The sequence below is a fragment of the Agelaius tricolor genome, unplaced genomic scaffold (assembly GCF_023055355.1).
Source record: "Agelaius tricolor isolate 1412-34295 unplaced genomic scaffold, bAgeTri1.0.p SCAF_14, whole genome shotgun sequence".
In the NCBI taxonomy this organism is placed as follows: domain Eukaryota; kingdom Metazoa; phylum Chordata; class Aves; order Passeriformes; family Icteridae; genus Agelaius; species Agelaius tricolor.
The window spans coordinates 17,008,425-17,032,151 of NW_027269274.1; the positions used below are offsets into that span (position 1 = coordinate 17,008,425).

Here is a 23,727-nt window from a genome sequence, read left to right on the forward strand (position 1 = left end):
CGACCTTCTGGTGCACTGAGAAAACATGCTCATTTTATGGGCAGTTAATTTATAGAAAGTTCCTGTTTAAATTTCCTCCAAGGCCGTAAAACCGGAGGACAGCTGCACGCATTAGCTGGCTAATCAAACACTGCTCACCCCTGGCTTGCCCTCCCCTTCTCCTCACCACCACTAACTTCGGGCTCCTTCATGTGAGTGAGTGTGGCAGCTTTGGGAAATACACTCTAAAACGTTCTGCAGAGGAGTGGCTGGTGCTGCCAGGGTTTGGCGTGTCCTTTCTGAGCCACAGCTCTTGGGACTGTGCTGTTCCACAGGAGCATCCAGGGTCAGTCAGATTTTGTATCGCACTCTCCCTGATTTATAAAGACTCTGCTGTGCTCTCTGCCCTAAGGAGTGGTGCTGCCTGCCATGGAAATATCCACCCTGGGCTGAAATAAAAACTTTGTTCACATTTTGCTTCTCTTCCAGGCGTGGGGAAAGCTGTGATTGTTTCCTGCTGCCTCCTCCCTCCTTCCCCAAAGACTGCAAATGAGTAAAACCTCATAGATTTGTTTGCAGTTGTGTCCAAGTTCATCTTTCGGTGAAAGGAAATCACTTTAGATGGGTGCTGGGGCGCCCGAGCTCCAGAAATGCAACTTTGCCCTGGCTCCCTGCAGCAACCAGCCTGATAGGATTTCAGTATGGGTATGTGCTCTAATAAACTTGATCCTAATAGCTAATTTTGATCTAGTTTGAGAGAGAGGTTGGGAACTTAAACGCTGAATCTCTTGAGAGCTCCTCAGAGCTGCTTTTTCCTGTTCTGACAACAAGCAGGCTCATGTTCCACCCTCTGCTATAATTGTACTGGTTTATTTTCCATCACCTTCTCACCGTGTTAAAACTAATGATAACAAGGAGAAACTTCTAGCCCACGTGCAGGACTGAAAACCAGAACTAAACTCCTGCTCTCCCAGCAGTGTCTGCTGCTGCCTGCTCTCCCTGCTGCCTGTGCTCATCAGCTGCAGGGAAGGCAGCAGAGCCCTCTCTGTTTTGGAGAAGTTGCTGTGTTTTCACCCTTATCTCCCTTGTGCTCTAGGGAGTGTTTGACCAGTGCAGAAAATTACTTTGGCTCTGTGGTTGGAGGCTGCAGAGACCTTTTTGGAGCCCCCTGCTTTATCTGCCAGGAATTTAATAGAGGTATGATGGCAGGAAAGAGCAAAGGTGAGCACGTAACACCCATTAGAAGTTTCTGAACCTGCGAGGGCTCCTGCAATAAACCCCTTCAGCAGATTGCCCAATGTAATGCAAGAAAACTGGCCTTATATCTCTTCATTTTGTTTAAGCTGGGGCCTGTTTCCCTGCCTTTAAATCTCCTCTGCAGCAGTTGGGGGAAAAAATGCTGCAGAAAGAAATGCCAGGAATGTGAACAGCAGGTGGGGACTGGCAGATGTACTTATCAATCAGGACGGGCTGAGGAGTGGTTTATTCCTCTAAAGAGCTACTGTTTGCCTCCAGCTTGGTTTACTCCTGTCCTCTCCAACTCCCTCCAGCCTCTACCAAGGTTCAAATTAAGAGCAGGGTAGATTTCCTGGTTCTCTGGAGCATGCCATGCTTGGTGCAGGACTCCCTGCTCCAGAAACCAGAAGAAGGGGAGGGTGGGGGCAGACCCTGTAAATCACACTGGAAGGGTTGCAGCAGCAGACCTCATCAATAACATACCACATCTCAGGGATGGGATTTGGGAATTCTTACTTCCATGGTGCCCAAGCAGAAGACAGACTCGATTAGTTAATTGAATTTTCTGCACTGTTGCTTTTCAAAACATGACTTCATATCTCGGAGGAGTCCGGAGTTATTTCAGTGGACAAAACCCCATATTAAGGAGGTGGTGCTTTGAGATCACTTGCATTTTTGAGTGACAAGACTGACACTCTGGATTGCAGATCTGGACCTGTGAGAAGGGGAGCAGGATCCTCTGGTCCTGGGGCTTCAGAGGGATTGAGCCATGGTTTGGTGTGGCTGCTCCTGATTCTTTGAGCACCATTCACTTCATATGGAAATGCCTCTTTGTAGCAGGGCAACCCGATTTACATGAAATAACAGGCTAAATGGCGAAAAGCCTTTATCTGTTGATCTCCAAGCAGCTTTCCCGGGAGTGTTGGCAGTGTATGTTACAAGCAGAGCAAACCTGCCATCACAAACGACATTATGGATGCTTTTCCCTCCAAGCTTTCATTCTGGCTGCTGTGCTTGTGTCAGAATTCATGTGTTTTCCCAGTGCTTTGGATGCCCTCCGTTTCTGTGCACTGGTGCAAAGCCCGGGATAAGCCATAGGCTTGCAGGTGATGTGATCAGACCTCTCCTTCAGTGGCTTGCAGGTATTTTCCCTGGCTACTTCAGCTGGTGTGGATCTTGCTGTGGTCTGCAGTGCTCCAGGCACCCAGCTCCAGTAGTGATTTGCCTTTGTAAGGGCGTTGCTGATGTTGATAGTTATCTTTAAGAAAAATGAGGGCACATCTGCCCCAAGCCTTCTTATCAGTTTTTCTTCAGATTGTTGCTTGGTTTTGTGAAAGAGCAGTGGAAGAGAGAAATAGCTTTCCCAAGGAATAAGCACAGTGAGAATAAGGGAGCAAGCAGGGGTATAGAATAAAGCAGGCACAGAATAAAGATCTCAGAAACATCCCTTTTTCCAGCAGCAAAATGCTCTTTTCAAATTCTGCTCACAGGGCACCACCTTGGCTAACGGGGGGCTTGTGTTGGGAGGTGCTCCCTTCAGGTTTTAGAGAGCAGTTTAGCAGAGCTGAAGCAACAATTCCGGTCACAGTGCCATTCCCAGTGCTACCTGAGTGCATCCTGCCTGGAGCACCTTGCCCTGGCCTGTGGACCCTGGCAGCCAGCCTGCTCCTGACTGGAAATGGGTCAGCTGCTGAGCGATGCTCCTTGCCATGGAGCTGCCCTCCAGGGCAGGCACCGAGCAGGGTGCAGTGCAGTGACCAGGGAGCAGCACGTCCCGATGGCACCAGCCCCACAGCAATTCCCCAGGAGCTGCCTCCCCTTGCAGCCGTTTGGGCAGAGCTCCCTGGTGCAGGATTTTCCCCAGTCAGCTCCCATTTGGAGTGGATCCCGGCTCATGCTCTGGGTGTGGGGTGGCCTGCTGTAGCTGCTGGGGCAGTTTTGCCTCCGCAGGGCAGCGAGGAGCAGCGGTGTCTGGGTGACACCGGTCACGCTACCTGCCACACAGACTGTTTGGAGTGGAATTTAACTCTTGAGCTTAACTGCTCCCTGGAATTTCCCATGCCGAATTTCCATACTGTGTCCCTGCCTCAGGCTTTGTTTCAGCTTTTCAGCAGAAGCAGTTTGGCCATTTCCAAGAGTTAAAAGATTTTTTTTAAAGTTTTATTTTGTTAGTATTTAAAAACCAAACAGCCCCTTACTGCTTGCGTTGAGAGGTGCTGGGGTGGCCCAAAGGCTGCATGGAAGGTTGGCAGCCCCAGGCTCTGATTGCAATACCTGTGCCATCTCCCCTCCCAGCAGAATGCCCTGTATCTTATGGATCTTATCGGGTTACAGGCGTCTGCAAGGCTCCCAGTTCGCCAGTGCTTTGTAGACTGGTTTTCATAGATCCTGTCCATCCAGGACCTCCTCCAGCCCGGGGCCAGGGGGACTGAACCAGAGTGGGAGGGAGGTGCTGCCTCTGCCACTATCCCAGTGCTGGGAGCAGGAGCCAGACTCTCCTGGGCTGCTTGCTGACACTCATGGGTGGGTGTCTCAAAGGCAGAAGCTGGTGTAGAGGTGGAGAAAAGCAGTAAACTGTGGTACTTGCTGGGACCAGCTCATGGACAACTTAATTCTCAGGTATTGTGATTTTTTAACTCATTATTTGCAGCCTTGAGGTTTTAGATGTTGCCTTTATTACCTAGAGCAGCATCATACTCTGTTGGGAGAAGGGGGTTTAAGCTCAGTCTACAGCAGTGAGCAAAGCTCCTGGCTGACATAAGGTCTTGAGGAGTAAGTGAGAGGCAGTCTGGCTGCTGCTGCTGCCTGCAGTATCATCATTACCTTTGAGAGTGTGTTTTGATGGTGTGTGGAAGGTGTCTCAGATGTGTAACCTGGATTTGTTTGCTCTGAACAGCTGACTCTGGTGATGCTGTGGTGTGGACAGTGTGGTCCCTGATCAAAGAGATGCAAGAGATGTAAGCCAGGTTATTTTTGGCATAATGTCTCTGCTTTGTAAGGGATGGACTGAGCTGCTAAAACCACATTTTTCCCCTACAACCCATTATGAAGCTCAGAAGAGGCCAATCCAGAGCAGCTCTTCAGAGGTGGGCTGTTGTAGAGATCCTGGCTGGGGTGTAATTAGGTTTTTATTTTTGAGCTCTAAGCCTAGCCCCTCCAGGTGAGGGAATGGGGGTTGTGACCAGGCTTTGTAGCTGGCTCAGCTGAATTACTTGTAGGTTCTCTGCCTACATATGGACCATTCAGCATCCTCCAAATGCTGTACAAGGTGCCAGAAGGTCCTGCAGGAGTGACCTGATGTTATCCCTGAATCAACAGTCTGTTAAAGACAGTGAGCCAAGGAAACACTGTATAACCACTGAAGTTAACACAAGCAAAGCAGAGCTTTGGTGCATGTCGTTGGGTACCTAATTGCTGTGCCTGCCACCTGGGGATTGAAATTGCTCTCTGGAACTGAATGGGATGTACTGTGATAAGCAGTTTAATTGTCTCCCCACATCTGCAGCAGCTCTGTAAAGCAGAGGCAGGCTGAGCACACCTTCAGAGCTCCACAGCCTCCCTGCAACTCCAGGACTGCCTTTTTCCTGCGGCGCTTGTGCATCTCTCTCTGTAGAGCCCACATGCTCTTGCTGAACTGTTTGTGTTCTCCTGTGCCATTTGAGAGCAGTGAGCCCTCAGGTTTTTCTGGGAAGTGTTTGAGGCTTGCTGGGATATAGGTGCAGCCGTAGGAATGTGACTGTGAGAACAGCAAGGATAGTCCAGTGGGTGCTAAGTAACAGGATGCCCTCTTAAACTAATTACTGGGTTTGGACATTGCATTAGATGAAGGTCAGGGAGTGCTGAGCTGAAATCAAAGTGAGAGTGACTTGGGGGGTGGATTCAGAAGTGATTAAGGACAAATGCATTTGTCTGCTGTTACACAGCTTTGGGAACACTCAGGACTGCTGTGGGTGGCTGCTGGCTGGGAAGTGGGGCTGCTCTCATTTCTCTCCCGAGGTCACCAGCACAGACTGTGCCTGGGGCTGGGCTCTGCTCTGTTCTGGGTGCCCCAAGGCAGAAAGGGTGGTTCTGTGGGGCAGAGCTCCCAAGTAGTGGAAAAAGGGGCGTTAGAGGCACTGCTGTTACAAAAGGGTTACACAGAGAACCTCTAACTTGGCTAAGAGGTGAAGGGGAGAGTGGTATCTGAGTGTCCAAAGCACACACAGTGAGCAAGAAAAGGTGATGCTTGGCTTGGAGAGGATCAAACTATTACAAAACCCAGCTGAGTGCTGGTTTAATTTACCTTGCTGCCTTAGAGTGGCATCCAAGCATTGGAGCTCTGATGACTTTGCCCCCATTCTTGGGATTCTTGCAGAAGGAGTCATCCCATGCTCCACAGTGTTTCTTTGCACTGGGGAAGAAGTCAGTACAGGATCTGCCCCATCTTATTACATTTTTTTTCTCTTTATAACTTAAATTCATATTTTGATGTGCCCACTTCAGTTGCCACAGCTGCTGCCACCTTGCATGTCAGTGTGCAGCTGTGAGTCTGTGCTGCTGTCCCCTCACAGCCATCCAGATTGTCACCTAGGGAGCTGTGGGACTCTGTGTCAGTGGGCTGGGCAAGCAGCTTTGGTCTCCTGTGTAAAAATTGCATTGCAAGCCCAAATAGAGGGATGCAGCCTGTGCTCACACTATTTGAAATACACTGTAATTTAGGGTTTTTTTCCTCATAAACATTCAGACCTTGCTTTCAACATCTCTGACCTGTACAAGATGGAGGAGAAGAAAGTTACTGGATTTTTTCTGCTGTGGCTAAACCTCAGGGCCATTTTTTGAGGTCTGATTCCAGATACCATGCCAGCTAGTTTAGCTAACTGTTGCAAATGTGTTACACTACACAGGCTCTGTGGCTGCTTACAGAAGGAAAACAGAAGTTTACCTTGCCTTTGTCCTTGCAGTCTCTCTGCCTCCCCTTTTCCTGTGAATGCTCTTTACCCACTTTGTCCTTGGGTCCCAGTTTTGAATAACTTATCTGGTGTCTGAGCAGGACAGTTTGATCCTATTTTTAAGTCCTTTGGACTTTTTTGTCTGTGGAATTTGGGAACAGGGAATGGCAGGATGTTTATTTTGCAATTGCTGCAGGGGAGTTGCTCGGAGCAGCCCTTGAAACTGCTTTGTGTGAGAGAGAAGCAGGTTATTAGTTAGTTAACCTGGTATTTAGTTAACCTGGCTTTGTGCTGTTAGGGTTGTTTCTCTGGCCCTTCTTGCCCAGAGCCTGAATGCATGATCTCTGGTTTAAGGAATGAGCTTGAGCTGTGGCTGAATGTGTCCTGTTATCTGTATGGATGGGGCAGAATATCAGTGTTTTAAAAAAAGCCCAAATCTCACTGATACTGCAGTGAATAAGTCCAGTCTCACCTTGAAATAATTGAACTTGTCTCCTGATTTCTCAATTCGAGAACAGGGTGGGGAGAAAAGCTGGAGCAATCTCTGTGCCAGTGGACCTGTGATGAGCAGCTCCAGTCTTCCCTACTCCTGGCTGAAGCCATTGAGGCCATGGTCAAAACCAGATGAGGGTTATTTTATAATTACACAGTTAAACAACATAATTTAGTTCAAATATAATTTAGTGACATTAATGCAGCAGGAATGCAATGCAGGCTCTGTTAGTGTCTGGTCTTTTAAGGTGCTTTGTAATTTAAATCAGTCTTTCTGCACCAGAGCATCTGGGAAGGAGATGGACCTGTGAAGCCATGCACTGTCCTTCTGCCTTGGCCAGCTTGGGCTCTTGGAGATCTCCTGCTTTTGGACTCGCCCTTTGAAGGGAAGGGTGGCCAGCTTGGGCCAGAGGTGACTGTGGGCAGCAGAGTGGGACTGAAGCAGTCCAGCCCTTCAGTCCTGGTCTCCAGGAAAAGGCACCTGCAGGAAGAGGTTGTTCATTTGATGGCTCTTGGTGACTCCTGAATTTCTGCAGGTTTAAGGGCAGTGTGTTGCCCAGCTGGAAGCTGCAGATCTTTAGGGAGTTAATTCTTCCTCCAGAAGCTTTCTCTGCCTCTGTGACATGGGAGCAATGCCGCTTCATTTCACAGCTCTCCCATTTTATGGTTGATGGTTAAAGTTGGAACATTTCTATCTCCTTCTGCCAAGAAACGTTTAGAACAGTTTTCATGAGAAACATTAAAAGTTGGAGGTCCACAGCTGATGCCCTGGCTGCTCTGCATTAGTCACTGGGGCGTAAATATATTTAAATGAAGAGCTGTGGCAGTCTTGCTAGCTGAGTGATAAATCAGGGCTGAGAAACTCCATGAAGCTGAATCTTAATGCCTTGGCTTGGAGTTGCAGGGTGGGGTAGTAAAGCTGATGGAATGGTGGGATGTTTCTAAACAGAATGTGCCTGCCCTTAGTTACGCTGCCACAAAGAACATAAATACTGCTGCATACACAACTGAAGTGCTGGAAATGGCTTTTTGTTGGTGTTGCTTTCCTTGGTTCCTGTCTCCACTCAATGTCAGCTCTCGGTGCTTTGCCTCCCCATGGCAGCAGCAGCAGGTAGTGGAGAGATCCAAAGTTTGCCTCTATTCCTCTGCTTAGTGCCTAAATCCTGGCACTGTGACACCAACCTGTAGGAAGTTATAGTGCTTGAGCACTTTCAAGGACCTGCTAGAAATATTTCATTATCTGAGGAATTTTGTGGAATACCCAGAAGGTGATTATAAACCCTTGGAATGTGGCCGTGTCTCCACAAAGCACTCCAGCCAAACAGCATTTGGAGGTGACTCTCGAACCTCCACTGACCCTTTCTTCTTTTCAGATTTGGGTTTGGTGCCTGCAGCCCTCAGGCTGTGTGTTCCTGTCCCTGCCCAAGCCACCCACGCTTGGGTGCTCCTGCTCAGTACCATTAACAGAGCCAGTGCTTGCCTGGTGGCCGCAGTGCCAGCCTGTCCTGGGGGGCCCAAAAGCTGCTCTAGGCATGAAAAGAACGTGTCAAAGCACAGGCAAGGGTTCTGCCATGAGCCTTCTGACTCAAGTGTAAGGCCAGAGGTGCAGCCTCAGAAGGGTTTCCTTCAGAACAGGATTTGAAAGTTTGATCAAGTTTCCTTGTCAGTGTGTCTTTCATGTCTTTCACCCCTCTGGTAGCTTCTGCTTGCTAATTTGGCAGAAGGGGTTTTGTACCTTATTTATATAAATTAAATAAATAAAAAATAGGCAACTGGTAGGTGGAAGAGTTTTGGCTAAAAAGACACTGAAGCTCACCTCCCTCCTCTCTGTGACCCATTCAATGTGTAATGTACTCCAAAACTCCAGATTTCGTGCCTTGCTCAGCCTAGGAGTTTATCCCTCAGGGTCTTTCTCTTTTTGTAAGGACTCTTTAGTAGTTGTTAAGACAGAATGTCCAGTGAAAGCTTCCTCTCCAATTAGGATATTCGTTGTTTCTTTTCCATGTGGATTCTCTGAAGCCTCACAAGGGGTTTTGTTCAGCCTTTAATTCAATTAAGAAATCAAGCAAGAGATGTAAATCTTTTTAGCCTCATTGGTTTCGGTGCTCATGACTACAGCTGTAAAGAACATCTCCTGCACGGTGCAGCTGAGCAGCTTAAGGGAGGGAGTGTTTTTGCAGGCTGATATTTCAAGTGCTGCTAGAGCTTTGTGGATGATTTTGTCCCTTTGGAGCAAGGGGCAGAGGAAGGCTGCAGTCACCTGTCACTGATGGTGGCTTGGTTTAAACCTGTTTCTGAAGCAGCAGAAACCTCCTCTTTGATAGAAACCCACTTTCCAGCTCGGTGACTTCTATCAAAGGTCATTAAGGGGTGTGAATTAGACTCAGAACAGCTGGTGGATGGTGAGTGATACCAGGGGACAGGACACACAGTGGTGACTGTCACACCAGCTGCTCCTGCACATGTCCTTTGGCACTTGCTGGGGAACAACCTGCCTGCTCAGGAACACAAGGTCAGGCTCTGATACCTCGTAGTCCTCACATTTAAAAAGCGACATCTTGTGTTTTACTTCTTGTGTCCGTGTGCTTTCTTGCCTTGTCTCCAGGTGCCCCAGCTGCCAGCCCAGTGTCCTCTGTCCCAGCTCTCCTGCAGGATGGGATGGCTTCTGCTAAAATGCTTTTCTCTCTTGCCCTCTTGCCAATGTCTTCATTGCAGAATGAGTGACAAGTTCAGCATGATACAAAACTTTCCTTATTAAAGAGAAAGTTGGAGTCAGAACTCCCTGTTTTATCTTGGTGCCTTGAGTTCTGGTTTTTATTAAACCTTGGGAACTTACAACATTTGTGCGTGTGTGTGTGCATGTATATATAGATATATGTACACACATCTGTTGTGTTTATCTTCAAAATATGCATTTTTATGGCATTTGTATGGAAGGAGATCTTAGTCCCATCTTTTTTTTTTTCCATAAACTTTTCTAGTTTAATTTCCTGTGGATTTTAGTACTACCTTTAGCTTACATTCCCTTAAACACAGAATTAAATATTAGGGTTTTTGCACACTGTCGCTCTGTTTTCAGACAGAACCAGGAGTTATAAGCGGAGTTTTTAGGGACTTGCTCTGGCTGGCTGTGCACTGGAAACACAAGTGGAGCCAAAGCCACAGTACAGCACATGCCCTGAGGCAAACAGACCCTTGCTCTGCCCTGCTGCAGCTGTATATTTAGCCTATATGCCCTTTCCAATAACAGCCAGGAGAGGATGCCTGGAGAGGAATGCGAGTCATCATTTCCCTGAATGCCATCCCGGGATCAAGTGATGCTTGAGCCAGGAACACTGCCTTGGTAACTCTGCCTTCTATAAAATTGTCTGCCCCACCCTTTTTTATTTTTTTTTAAACCCATGTGAAGTTTAAGCACTCCTGTTCATGACCCTACTGGATCCTTAAGAAAACCCATTTTGTTTGAGTTAGTTTGGCTTCTGGTCCTTTTATTAGAGGAGAGCGTGGGCTCTTGTTTCCCATCTCCCTAGTGCCCCAGTGCATCCCACTTTGTTCTCTTTGAGCTTCCTCCAGGAAGGATCCATTTTATACCTTTGGTTCTCATTGCTTTTCTCTGCCAGCTTTCTCTTGGGATGGGCCTGGCTCACAGGATGCAAGAGGTGTGGAGTGGCATTGTTGAAGCTGTCCCTCTGCTTTGGCTTGTTGGTGGATGTTTATATCCTAATTTTTCCTGGCTGCTGGCAGCAAGCAAATGGCAGTTCTACTTGGCTGCAATGTTTGTAATTACAGGGGAAAAAAAGATTTCTGAGGCCTTCTAAATACTTGGGAAGATAATATCTGAGTTTCCTTTCAACTGAATGCACTTGAAGATACGATCTGAGTTGGCTGTCTGGGAATAACAAAAGTGGAGGAAGGGATTGATTGTGGTTGCTGAAACTTTCATCAAAGAGTCAGGAGTGTTGCCTAGCCAAAATCTGCAGCTGCTGGTCAGGCACAGCGGACACTCAGACACGGCTTGAGCACAGGGCAGGGAGCACACAGAGCCTGCAAGGGGCCAGTCCAGCAGGGTGGATGAGCAGGGGCACATCCAGATGGTTTTCCAGCAAGTCTGTCAGGTCAGAGTGGAAGTGCATAGTCGAGAGGCACCTGTGGGTACCATACTCATCCCTCCTGCTGGAGGCTGGGGAAGGTGGTGCCTCCAGAGCAAGACTTGCCACAGCATCTTGCAGAGGAAATGTGCTCTGCAGGGAAGAAAAAACATGCTCCAGCTGCCAAAGGGGATCTGGTGTCCTTTGTGCTTCTGCTGCTGCTCTGCAGTGCCCCTTGCATGTACCTCAGCAGGAGTGCCCTGGCTGGGGGTTTTGGGACTGCCAGGCTGCTTCCTCCCCTGCACAGCACTTGCTGAAGTGCTTACTGGAGCATGTCCTCAGTGCTTACCTCTTCCAGGAAAAGAAGTTTTTCTGGGATTGGAGTCCCCACGTGGGGAGGACAGTGTGGTAGCCCAACTTCTGGACAAACAGATGGGGCAAAAAGGAAAACTAGGCTCTTTGCATCTCTTGTCACTCTCACAGAGTGGTAATGAAGGTAGCAGAAAGCTTCCTGTCAGCTACAGGAAAGTTAAATACCTCGGTGCTTGCTCTAGCAGAATAAAAACTGCTGCAAGGTGTCAGTGGCAGTGACCACTTCCTGCACAAGTGTCATGAAACTGCCTGTGGCTTCTGGAACTTGAAAGCAACAAGTTAGTGACAGCTTGCAGGCGAGTTCCCCATCAGCAGGAGGGTGCTGCTTATTTCCCTGCCCAGCCCACATTTTTAGCACGGCTGTTTTGGGTTTGAGTTTGGCTTTTTTTTCCCCTTGATTATTTTTCAGCGTCAGGGTTTCCTGTTACTGACACCAGATGTGCTGGAGATGAACAGTGCAGAAATACAAGAAAGGAGGAGGATGAAAAAAAGCACCTCTTTTTGTGCCTGTGTCCCTTGGGCTCAGTGTCACGTCTGGGCACCTTCACCAGGTGACAATGCATTTGATGTGGTGACAATACACAGTGGGCATGCCATGTTGGAATGAAGTTTTAGGGTGAAGAATTGACTACAGCTTGGTTGGTGCCTCCTGAGCTGATGGTGTCTGGGGTGACCAGCTATTGATGGCTGTGGGGGTAGAGGGCTCCAGGGGCCTCAGGAGCACTGATGTGGGGCTTCCCACTTGGGCAGATCTCTCAGGGTCTGATCTCTGATCATCATGCTGCTGTTTTGGTTTTGGTGCACACGTGGCTTTGAGCAGGCAGCTGTGAGTGCAGCATTAAGCCAGAAATTGCAAGAGCTTGTCCTCCAGTCTCCAAGTAAGGCCACCACCCCCAGATGTGCCTGGTTAGTGTTGTGCAGGACAGGATGCTGTCACTGAGCAGTGGGGAGTGGGGAGAGCTATGTCTGGTGGTGAATCTTCTGTCCTCTTCCTGGCCTGTTCCCTCGTGGCAGATGCCTGCCCTGAGCCTGTGTGTGACCAGTGTGTCTCTGCATGTGTGATCTGCTGTACATCCCTGTCTGTAACTCATCCTGTGAGCAGCAGCATCTGGAGCTTGGCTCTTTGTGAATGTACATGGCAGAAGCCATTGAGGTTGGAAATAACCCCCAGAGGTGTTTGCTGCACTTCCCATAGCCTTTAACACAGTCTGTTGGAAGGGCTGCTGCCTTTGTTTCAGGGTATGTCCGGAGCAGGGCAGGCACAGAAACTCTGACTGTTTCCTAAATTGCATGCTCCAGGGTGTTCTTTGCACATACTACATGTCAGGCTTGCAGGCTGCTCTTGGGCTTGAGGAGACTGTCAGTTCATGGCTTGGTGATGGGTGCTGTGCCCTTGCACACTGCCTGCAGGCTGCCTGTCCCTCCTGCCCCCCTTCCTTCCCGAGCTCCTTGAGCACAGCGCAGCCGTGCAGGGCGCCCCAGCCGCCTGTGCCCGGGCCGTGCCGCCAGGCTGGCACCAGGGGTGCCTGCTGTGGTGTTTGGGAGCGGGCAGCAGGGCCGGCAGAGTGCCATCTTTGTGTGCCTGGCCAGGGACACTGCATTTCATCATTTCATCATTCCTGCTGCTCGCTGCCCTGACTCGCCGGCGCGTGAGAGCTGACGGGACTTGCCCGGAGATCTCCTGTGGAAACACGCACGGAGATCTCTGCACAGACAATAGCTCTGCTCTGCAAAGGTGCACCAAGTCTTTTTAGCTGAGTTTGCTTCCTTGGAGAAGGGCCACTTGTTTAATGCTTTCTTTAATGAGGATATTGGTAAATAAGCAATCAGGTAAGTGGGATTCCTCCTAACTCCTAAATGCCTTCTTAACCAGCATCAAGAATTGCATGGCAGTTACTTGAGCTTTCTGCACGCTGGGCTCAGTGGCATTAATATGCTGGTGGTGATTAATTACCGCAGCCCAGTGATGTGATTGTGTGCTTGGAGCAATTGGATTAGATGCAGCTGGACAGAGACTTCACTTTCACTGGTTCTTGCTGAAGTGGTGTCGTAATCGGCCACAGAGGAAGAGTCATTTCTAGGACAGCCACCCTCCTCTGGCTGGGATGCTTCCCCTGGCTCCACACCTGGGTCCTGATGGGCAGAAGGAAAGGTCTCTGGGAAAATGTGTGGCTGGGAAAAGCTACTTTGTCCTGGTCTCAGTCTTTCCTTTCAGTCCCATCTTCTGCCTGCGCTGTTCAGCGTTCCTGGATAACAAAGGTACAGCATGTCCTTACCGTGTCAGTGGGACTCATAGCTGCATGGAGAGGGAGCAAATTCCAGCATTGCCTTGACAAGTCAGCATCATATCAAATGCAGCATCATAACTTCACCAAGCAGGCCCAGTTCTGTGGCTCTGTGAGTGGATTTGGCACTAGAGATCAGGAATCAACTTTGGCACATGCAGCAAGCACTAGGACTGAAGCAGATGTTGATACTGACTTTGATGTTTCATCCAACACTCAGAAGGCTTGAACTTGAGACCAAAAGAGCTCTCACAGAAGCACGAGAATAAAGAGAAAGTCAGTTCTTTCAGAAGATCAGACAGAACGAAACATCCTGAAATTCAGGACTAACCTGAACCTTTGTGTTTGTTCTGCGAGACTGGGCAGTGCAGATCCTGCTGGAAGGAGGAGCACAGTGCCATGTAGAGAAGCTGGGGTGGTCTGGCCTTCCCTCAGGACTGGGAAGTGCTGCCTAAGTCAGTCAGCTCTATGGCCTGATGCTTCCCAGAGGCCAGCAGAGGTCCGCCTGCAGAATTCCATCTGTTTGGGTTTTGGCCCTGTTTTGAATTTGTGGGAAACTGTGTGAAGAAGCACTGAGGATTTTGCTCCTGGAGGGCTCCAGTGCTGTGCCACTCACTGATCATGGACAGTGACCTAGAGCATGGACTTTTCTAAACACAGCTGGGATGGTTTCTCAGCTGAGTCAGGATGGTGTCCATGGTAGTGCCATGTGAGGTGGTGTGGGCTCTCAAACCAGAGGCACCAGGCAGGTCCCAGCACTTGTTCCAGCCTTGCTGCAGGTAGCATTCACTCTTCTGCAGCTGCATCCAGACCCACAGTGCTGGTGGGCAGTGGACTTGCAGAGCAGCACTACTGGCTTTAGGCAGGGGATCTCCTATCCCGAAAGTTATTCCACCTTGCACTGATAGTCCATGTGGACTGCAGCACTGCAGGGCAATGCCTTGTACAGCTCTGCTGATAGCTGGAACCCTGCTTTTCCTCCTTCACACACTGGGAGAGGCTGGCAGTGTTTCAGCTTCTGTCCATTGTGTGCTGAGGTGGAGCTGTGTTAAGAGGGTTTTTTTTTTTTTTGGTGGCGCAAGTTTGTTCTCAGCTCTTCTGTTTGTTCTTTGTTATCAGCTACTGAATTCCTCCTATACCTCCTGTGTGCTCCAGTCCTGTATGCTGAGCCTGTTCTTCCATGTTTTCCCTAAAATGAAACTCTGAATTTGCAACCTGCAACTGTCACTGGAGCACATAATGGCCATTTTCTGGGCTGGGGGGCACATATGGGGCAGTGTTTGTTGATTGCTTTGATAAGTATTTCTGAAATAGATGATGACTTCATCTTCCTCTCTTGCTCACCACAGATACCAAGAACCAGCTCCTTTCTGCCCAAATGCTCCTCTCCATCCAACAAAAACGCCCCAGGCTGGATCACATCATTTGGCTGAGCAGCACAGAGCTGTACCACGCTCATGCACAAGCTGCACTGCACTGTGACAGGGCAGGGGCTGGCCTGAAACACTCCCCAGGTGTTTTACAGCCTTGTGCAGTTGCACACTGTGTGTCTGGCTGTCTGGGGTGTCTGTCCTCTGCTCAGGTGTGGATGCTCAGTGCAGCAGTGAGAGGCAGCCACATTCCTCCCCTAGCCACAGGTTTCTGATCCTGCCTGTGCTTGCCATCAGGACTTTCCAACGAGCAGGTTTCAGGAGAAGTAGCTCATGGACAAGGTGCCATCACTGCAGTCACCATGCTCCAGGCTCTGTGGAGTGTGAAGGTAGTTCTTTCAGCTCTCTGAGGCACAGTGCAGGGACACAGCCCCCTGATTTCCCACTCTGATGAGCAGTGACTTCCTCAGGACCTCCTGCAGGTGTCTGCATCATCTCTGTAGCTCATTCATGTGGCCTGTTGGATATTCTCCACCAGACATGTACTGTGGTACTCATTTACCTGCTGAGATAACTCTGTGCTCATCTGAAATCAATTGCAGTGTGTCAGATCCTCCTCTGGCCACACAGGGAGCTGGTAGGAGAGATGTGCCCTACAGGGATTGTGACTTGTCCTTACCCAGCAGCCACTTCCTGAGGATAAACTCTGGCTCAGGCACCTTTCTCTGGGTGAAGACCATCCTATGCTGGTGGTTTTTCACCCAGAGGGTGGTGGGGCACTGAGTGGGCACCCCAAGGAATGGTCACAGCCCCAAGGCTGACAGAGCTCAAGAGGCATTTGGGCAAGGCTCTCAGGCACATGATGGGATTCTTGAGTGTGTTGTGCAGTGCCAGGAGTTAGACTTGATCATCCTGATGGGCCCCTTCCAGCTCAGCAGAGTATGGGTCTGTGTTCTTTTGCCTTTGGGAAGAGCCTGGCTTTGCCTTCCTTGTTGTTTCATCTGGTACATTCCCCTCCCAGTCAGCTCAGACAGCTGGAAGCACAAGAGCAGCAGGGAGTGGCTTTTCTGTAGCACTGACCTTCTTACCAGCCATCCTCCCATCTGTCTTGTGGTTCCCAGCAATGTTATCCTGCCTCTGCTGTCTCCTCTGCCTTTCACTTGAGACAGGTTCTCCACAGAGCAGTGGTCAGATCAGGTATCTGCCTGGTGGATCCTGTAGCTAGAGGTTATTGCATTCAGCTCCTCATTCCTACTACCCACAGCCCTCTGTGCTGTGCCCTGGGCCTGCTACCTTGGGCTGGGAGGTGTCAGCCCTTCTCTGTGTGGGGATTATTGTGAAAGGCCCATGGGGGGGTGCAGATGTGCAGGTCCTTGCACGCTGCTTCTCAGCTTCCCTGGAGGTCAGGCTTTAGGGTGAGCCACCAAACCTTATCTTTCCTGTTATTCCTAGAGCCTGCTGTGGTAGCCTTGGGCTTGGGTACCTGCATGGGCACACACCTCTGCCTGCTTCTGCAGGCCTCTGGTGGGCAGTACACCCTGCCTGGCCACAGCACAGCAGCAGCTGAGCCCTGTCATGCTGCTCCAGGAGCTCTGCAAGGGCAAGAAGCAGTGGGATTTCCCTTCCCACACAGACTGGCTCCAGGGTCTCTTGGGACAGCCTGATGTGCATCATATGGTGCAGACAGAACAGGCTGAAATAAATCCAACTGGGAGCCAGTGGTTTGTTCTGGGAATTTGGAGCCACTTCTCTCTCAGCCTGGGAAAAAGGAGTTGGTTCAAGGCATTAGGGAACCCAGTCTTGTGTGCTCCTGGCATTGAACAATGTCTGCTTGGTCTGTTTGTCTGCCCTGCCATTCTTTGTAACCCACCATTCCACTCATTGGTGCAGATCAGTTACCAGGGGCTGTGCTGGCTGCAAACTGCCATACCAGAGTGGGGAGCACAACTTCCCTGTGGTCCCAAATGGCTCTGTCCTATTCCAGGAATCCAATGGTCTCCTGCAAGCAGTCTGTGAAGAGGAACATGATGGCACAGATCTGTGTCTGCCATGGCTGAAGGCAGTCTGGAGGGAGAAGTAGCTGGGGAAGCAAAGGAAACGATGGCCAGAGGAACAGAGAGAAAGGAGATCCAGGGAAGCAGGGAGGTGGTAATGATGGGAATGAAGTGAAAGAACAAAACAACAAAGTGAGGGAGAGCTGGAGATGTGTCTTGGCAGAGTGTGGGCACAGGTGAGCTGTGCAAGCAGGAGAGAGCTGGTTGGCAGCATAAACCACTGTGTGTGCATTGCTCACTCCAGTCTGATTTGGGGCTGCATGTTGCAGGCCCCCAGATCAACTCTGAGCACACTAATACAAAAAGCTGGACCTGAGAGGAGACCTGGCTTGAAAACCAGGCTCATGGGTCAGAGGAGCAGAAGCATCTCTCATGTGTCAAGCCATTAGGATGGCAGCTTTGGACTTCCAAATGTTTCTTGGTATCTTTCCTACTGGGTAACTGGCATTTAAATCCACTCTCTGAGGCACAGAGAGTAACATGGCCAGTAGCCTCTGCCTTGTTGCATGGTCACTGTGAGTTGACTGGCTGTCTTGGGTATCTGAATTGATGTGCTGATTGGATTTCCTATGTCCAGCCAGGTTCCCAGGACTCCTAGGATGAGGCTGCTGTGAAGGACTGGTGGATCCCCTGCCCGTGCTGTGGTGCCTGCGATTGCCCGTGATCCCCTTTCCAGCTGGAGCACCGTTACCAAGGCTGCTGGGAAGAATGACTGTTGGATGCCTACTGCAAGCCCCTGTCCTGGGGAGGACTTGGCTCCCTGTGCTGCTGCTGGCAGCCTCTGCTCACTGCCACTGGCCCAGCGAGCCGGCAGAGGTGGTTCGGGACTGGGAGAACCAGCTGGAGGCCTCCATGCACTCGGTGCTGTCGGAGCTGCGGGAGGCGGTGCCGGCTGTGGTGGGCATTCCCGACAGCTCTGCCGTGGTGGGACGCTACTTCAGAGTCTCCATCCCCACGGATTTAATTGCTTCCAATGGAGAGGTTGTCCAGGTGAGAAACACCATTCCCCAAGGATTGGGTTTGGTTATATTCATGCAGGATCGAGCAGGTTTGTGACCGTGTTCACAGGGGCCTTAGAATGAAGAAAGAGACGAGGATCTGACTCCATGTTTCAGAAGGCTGATTTATTATATTATGATATATATTATATTAAAACTATACTAAAAGAATAGAAGAAAGGATTTCATCAGAAGGCTAGCTAAGAATAGAAAAAGAAGGAATGATAACAAATGCTTGTGGCTCGGACTCTGTCCAAGCCAGCTCACTGTGATTGGCCATTAATTAGAAACAATCAACATGGGCCAATCACAGGTGCACCTGTTGCATTCCACAGCAGCAGATAACCATTGGTTACATTATGTTCCTGAGGCCTCTCAGCTTCTCAGGAGGAAAAATCCTAAGGAAAGGATTTTTCATAAAAGATGATAAAAGATGTCTGTGACACGGGTCACCCACTAACAGGCTGGGTCACGAGCCTGGCTGGGAAGCAGCCTTACAGTTTTGTAGGACTACAGGAGAAGGATTTTTATAAAAAATTAGTCTCATCTCATTGCAAAGTTTCTCTCTTCTGTAAGAGAGAAGACTTCTCAGGGATGACTAATTGAGTTTGTTGGCTGTATTTAAACCATGAGATGCACTGCCCCTGGAATGATGGGCACATTCATGAGGAGATCCTGCTGTGGGATCTGGGGAGCCACAGATTCCCTGGGACTGCTGCTCAGGCTCAGGGAGTTTGCTTCACTGTGGTAACAAAACATTACCAGACAAACAGACCCTGTCCTGCCAGCAGGGCTTTGGGCTGCCTGTGGCACTGTCTCTCCTGACCTTGCCCCTAAGTCCCCTTGGGAAAGATGGTAGCCTTTCCCCTTATCTGACTTAAACTCATACAAGGCACTGCAAGGACCTGAAAACTGAGTTTTGGAATCAGTCCTGAGTGTAGAATAGCCCAGAGGGAGGTAGGGACATGGCCAAACACAGGTATGCTCATTCTTAGTCCTTTCCTGGAAGGGTTTGCTTGGATCACATGGAATTCACAAAATTCTCTTCTTAAAAAACAGAACTGCCTTCCAGTCTCAGGATTTCTTTTCAAAGAGCATTGTAAAGCATTATAAAAATACAAGCTTCTGGTGTGTCTTAGAAGATCAGAGGGAGAAGGAGAGCAAGTCAGGAGCAAATCTGACATCTCAGTTTCTCCTGGAAGGCAGGTTTGGTTTAGCTCTGTGTACAGTCCCACAGTTATCCCAATCCTGATACGTGATCCTGCTGGCTCCAGCAAGGGTGCCAGACCACAATGTGCCAGGGTGGGCAGAAAATCTGAAGAATGCAGCTGTTATGGACAGAGGGTCAGACAGGGGGAGGAGGGCAGTGGGTGAGCCCCTGGCCAGAGGAGTCAGGGAAGGGGCCAGGCTGGTCTCAGTGCCTCTGTGCTGACCCCTGGAAAGGTCCCTGCCCAGCCTCACCCACAGCCTGTGCTCAGAGCACAGGGCACCTGAACAGCACCAGAGCCTGTGGTGAGCCCCAGATCTCATGTTACAGAAATGATAACTTTGGGTTGGGATTTTGCATCCAAGTGGCTTGTTCTGGTGTTGTCTAATAGCTGCTTTGATGGCAAGAATAAGTGTCAGTATTTATATAACACCACAGCTTCCTCTGTCATCTTTTCCTGGCACAAAAGTCATCTGTGATAGCTCAAGTAGCTGCAGGAAAATATTGATGGATTATTTCCACCCCACCTGATGGCTTCAAATTCTGCCTCTGCCATGTAGGTGTGAGGTGTGTTGACCAACACGCCTGAAGAGCCTGGAGGGGCCTGGGCTCAGCAGGACCCAGCAGCTGCTGGTTGTGTGGAGTTCAGCAAACTCTGGGAGTGATTTTCATGCTTATCCCAGGGTTTACCCGAGTGCATGTAGCATCTGTTCACCTTGAAATTGATTTTAAAAGTCAGGAGGCTCTCACTTAGCTGCTGTCTCTGGAAGGGCTCTCCTTGCAGAGAATGCATGTTGGCTGCTGAGCACAGCTGACCTTTGCTATGGGGATTTGATTCCTGGCTGGTGAGAACTGCGTAGGCAATTTTGGGTGCTAGGATGCATTTTTGTTTTACTGGTAAGTTTCAGGGCAGATTGCTCTGGTCTTTTTCTCAGGCTGCCTGGCATTTCTCAGCTGGAGCAGTAAAAGCATAATACTTGTGAATCTTAGTCTCTGGTGTACTTAAACCCTGCTAAGAAATAATAAGGACTTGTGTGTCTTCTGAGATGGAGCAGGGTTTACAGTGAGATGTGGTTACCTGTATTTTTTCCTTTTAAATTTCAAAGAAATTGTCTACAGTATTTTATTATAAAAAAATTGCTGACAGTTCCTGTCCCCAGACTCCCACTGGAGCCTGGAGAAAGTGTGATTGCTGAATTTCTAGATGATTCCCACTGATTATTCCTAGGATTGTGGTGGGGATCGCCTTGAAGCTCCTTCTCAGATCCTCTCCCTGCTTGTTAGCAGATTCCAGCCAGCTGTAGACAAAATACTTTTATCTGCAAGCTGGGTTGTGGGATGGAAACAACGCCAGGCATGTGCAGCGTGGCGGAGGAGTGCCCCGCAGGCACGCACTCCTGCACAGTCAGGTATGTGCTCCTGGGAGCAGCCCCCAGCCTTGCCCTGCCACCCCCAAAGCTGCTGAACAACAGGTGAGGGTTTTATGGCTAAGGACAAAAGCAAGTTTATTTGAATGTGCTCAAGCTGCAGAGAAAAGAAGTAAAAAACTACCACGTGTCTTAATTTCAGAGTGTGTTTTCATGTTGCTCAGGGCCGGCTGCCTGCAAGGCACTGGGGCCATGGTAACACCCTTCCCCTGTGCCTTGTGTTCCCAAGCAAGTGCCTTGGTCAGGCAGTATCATGTCCTCTGAAAAGCAGCTGGAGCTTGCAGGTATTCCAGCTGTTGGATTTGGCAGCAGGTCAGTCCAGATGCTGTCCTCTCACTTCCTCACTACAGCAGGGCTTCTGGCTGTAAGACTGCTCTCCTGCTGTCTGGACGTGGCTGGGAATTCAAATTCCTTGCTGTGGCTTCCTAGAGGACATCTTGCAGCCCTTTCTGTCACATCTGACACCAAAACATTGGTATTTTTACAAGGTTTGGGTTAAAACAGCCAATTTCCCCATATCATACAGCCCCCTTGCCATACAATGTGTGGGTGGGTTGCCACTGGCTCCCACTGGCTCCTGGCAGATGCTGGCTAGGACAGAGTAAACATGGGCATTAGTGCTGGTACCTTCACCAGTCATCATCTCCCTAACCCCATTTCCATGAGGGCTGTGTGGAGTCTGACCTGTTACCTCTCAGCTGTGTCCTGTCAGAGAACAGATCAGGCTCCGGTCAAAGACCAGTTGGATTTCCTGTTCCTGCCACTTCCATTTGAAGCTGCTCCAGAATTTGGCTGCTCTGATTAAAAATGCAGCTTCTAGCCTAAATTTAGAGATGGCTAGAAATATTTATATGTGCTGCCCTTTAGCCTAAATCAATTCTACCTTCATAATATTTACTTCCCTTATGTATTTATAGGTGACAGGCATATTCCCCATCTTGATTTTATTAGGTTAAACAAGCCAACCTCTTTAGTCTTTCTCATAAAATAAGCTTTCTTTCCTTCCCCTAAGCTTTGCAGCTGTCTTCTGCACCTCCTCCAGCTTGAGTTTATTTTTCTTATGTTTGCATGACCACAGTGTTACAAAACATTCCAGATTAAATTTTACCAGAACCTTTTATAAAAGCATCAAACTTCCTTTTCTCTTCTATAAATATCTTTGTTTGATATATCCTACAATCGTTTGCTTTTCCATGTCTGCTTTGCTTTGGTTTGGACATCTTCCTATCAGCTGAAATATCCAGGTCTGTAGTTTTTGCTGCTTCCAGTTGTTGAGTCCCAGAAGAGGACAAAAGGTGAGGTGCATGATTTGGTGTGGTGGCTGTTGCCACTACAAACATGGCTCTGCACTCATCCCACCAGCCAGGGTATGCTGTCCCCACAAGGACACAATACCCACCAGGAATTGAGCCCTTGCACAACCTGATTTCCTAAGTGCATGTACCCACAATACATAGAGACACTTAAATAACTTTTATTTAAAGATGGCTCTATAAAGCATGCTGGAAGGAGAGAAACTCCTGGTGTGTACTGCTTCCCAAGGCACATCCCTGCCAGAGCAGGAGATTTGCTGTGTCTTCCTTGAAGGTCATGTAAAGCTGCTGACCTGGCTTCAGTCCTGAGAGTGTTCACTGGGGGATGGATCTGCGTGGGTTTGTAGCCAATGCTACCCCACAGAGCAGATCTGCACGGGTTTGTAGCCAGTGCTGAGGAGCTCAGGTGAGCACAGATGAGCATTCCCAGCTGTGTCTTAGCCCCTCATTCTTTTTTGGTTTGAAGTGCATGGTTTCCACAGGGCTTTGTGGGGAAGACAGGTAAAACACACAGCAGAGGCCCTGAGAAGCTGTCTCTGTAAGCAAACACAGCTGGTGGGAAAGTGATTAGAACAGAATTCACTCAGATTAATTGCACAGTGCAGCTATGGAGTGGGTTTGGAGGTTATCAGAGGCTGCATATCCATCTGGGAAAAAGGGAGTCTTGCTTTCACAGAATCACAGAGTTGTTTAGGTTGGAAAATACCTTTTAGATTATCCAGCCCAACCATTAACCCAGCACTGCCAAGTCCACCACTAAACTTTCCAAGCAGGAGGCTGAGTTTCCAATGGTTGTTCTATTTGCCATCTGCTGAAGCAGCTTTTATTGAACAGCTTTGCTCTCATCAGATGTCAGGGACCTTGATTTATAAACAGGATCCACAGAGATTGGGTTGCAGGAGTCCTGACATGGGTATCGACTGTCAGGGCTGTGCTGCTCACCTCAGTCCTGCTCCAACCCCAAAGCCAAGGGCTGCATGTTGACAGCCAACCTGCAGTGCCAGGACACACTTGCTTTCAGGGAAGAAAACCACAAAATACTGAGTTTTGGGGTTTTTTTCCCTCTTGCACTGATCTTTATTTCAAAGCATTTTAACTGAATGTGAAATTTATTAAAGTGGCATTTCTCAAAGGAAGAAGAGAAGCAAAGAGCACTCCCGAGGGGCTGTGTCATCAAGCTGGGTATCTTAAAAGGCTCTCTCTGTCAAGGCATTTGAGCTTCACCTCCTCCCTGGGGTCCCTGGTTTTCTTGGACTAACTGGGAGGTGCAGCCACAGCCGCTATTTACAGGCGAGCACATGGGGATAAATGGCAGTGCCTGGAACAGGTCCAGGCAAAGGAAGACTTGGGCAGGGTTTTGCTTGGTTGCCACGCTGCAATCTGAGTGATAAGATGAGCTGATAAGATTCCTGCGGGGAGGCTGAGGGGGCTTATCTTTTTCCTGCAGGGAGAGACGGAGTCAGAGAATTTGGCATTTTCAGTGCACGCTTAGTAACAAACTCTGAATTTGGAGGAGTGGAAAATGTGACTCAATCTAATTATAAACTGGCTTTTCAGACGGGCTGGGAAGTTCCTTGTTTTGTCCTGCTCTTACAGGTTGTTGCTTTGAGCATCCAAGGAGACAGAGGAATGTGACAATAATGAGAATCCTGCGAAGGAGCAGACCTGAGGCTGCAAGATCTGGTCTGCCTTTCCTTGCCATGCTCTTGAAAGCCAGCTTTCCAGCAATCTGCTGATGGGAGGAATAAATTGCCAGGGCTGGTTAGCTGTGCGGTGGCAGCACTAAACCCCCAGCACTTGGCATCCCTGCTCTGTGGTATTTTTGCTTCCCTTTGGCCTTTCGCTTATAAAGAGTGGAGCTGAAAGAAGAGCCCGACCAAACTTTTTTTTTGAAGCTGTTTGAGGCTTTTCCTGCCCCGTGCTCGCCCCCTGGCCAAGGGACAGAGCGGGGTGTGGGCAGCCTGTGCTGACCCCAGCC

At 49.2% G+C, this 23,727-nt stretch overlaps 1 protein-coding gene across 2 annotated transcripts in view; it reads left to right on the plus strand.

The window, feature by feature from the left end:
- Nucleotides 1-23,727, plus strand: part of DAG1 (dystroglycan 1) — a 49,915-nt gene that overhangs the window by 16,714 nt on the left and 9,474 nt on the right. Inside the window, exon 2 of one of the 2 annotated variants that reach the window (XM_071439973.1) lies at nucleotides 17,386-17,794. In XM_071439973.1, coding sequence (XP_071296074.1) covers nucleotides 17,513-17,794 — 282 coding nt within the window. In that variant the 5' untranslated portion in view covers nucleotides 17,386-17,512. Of the gene's footprint in view, nucleotides 1-17,381; nucleotides 17,795-23,727 lie in introns of both variants that reach the window. The other variant, XM_071439972.1, reaches the window with a different exon arrangement.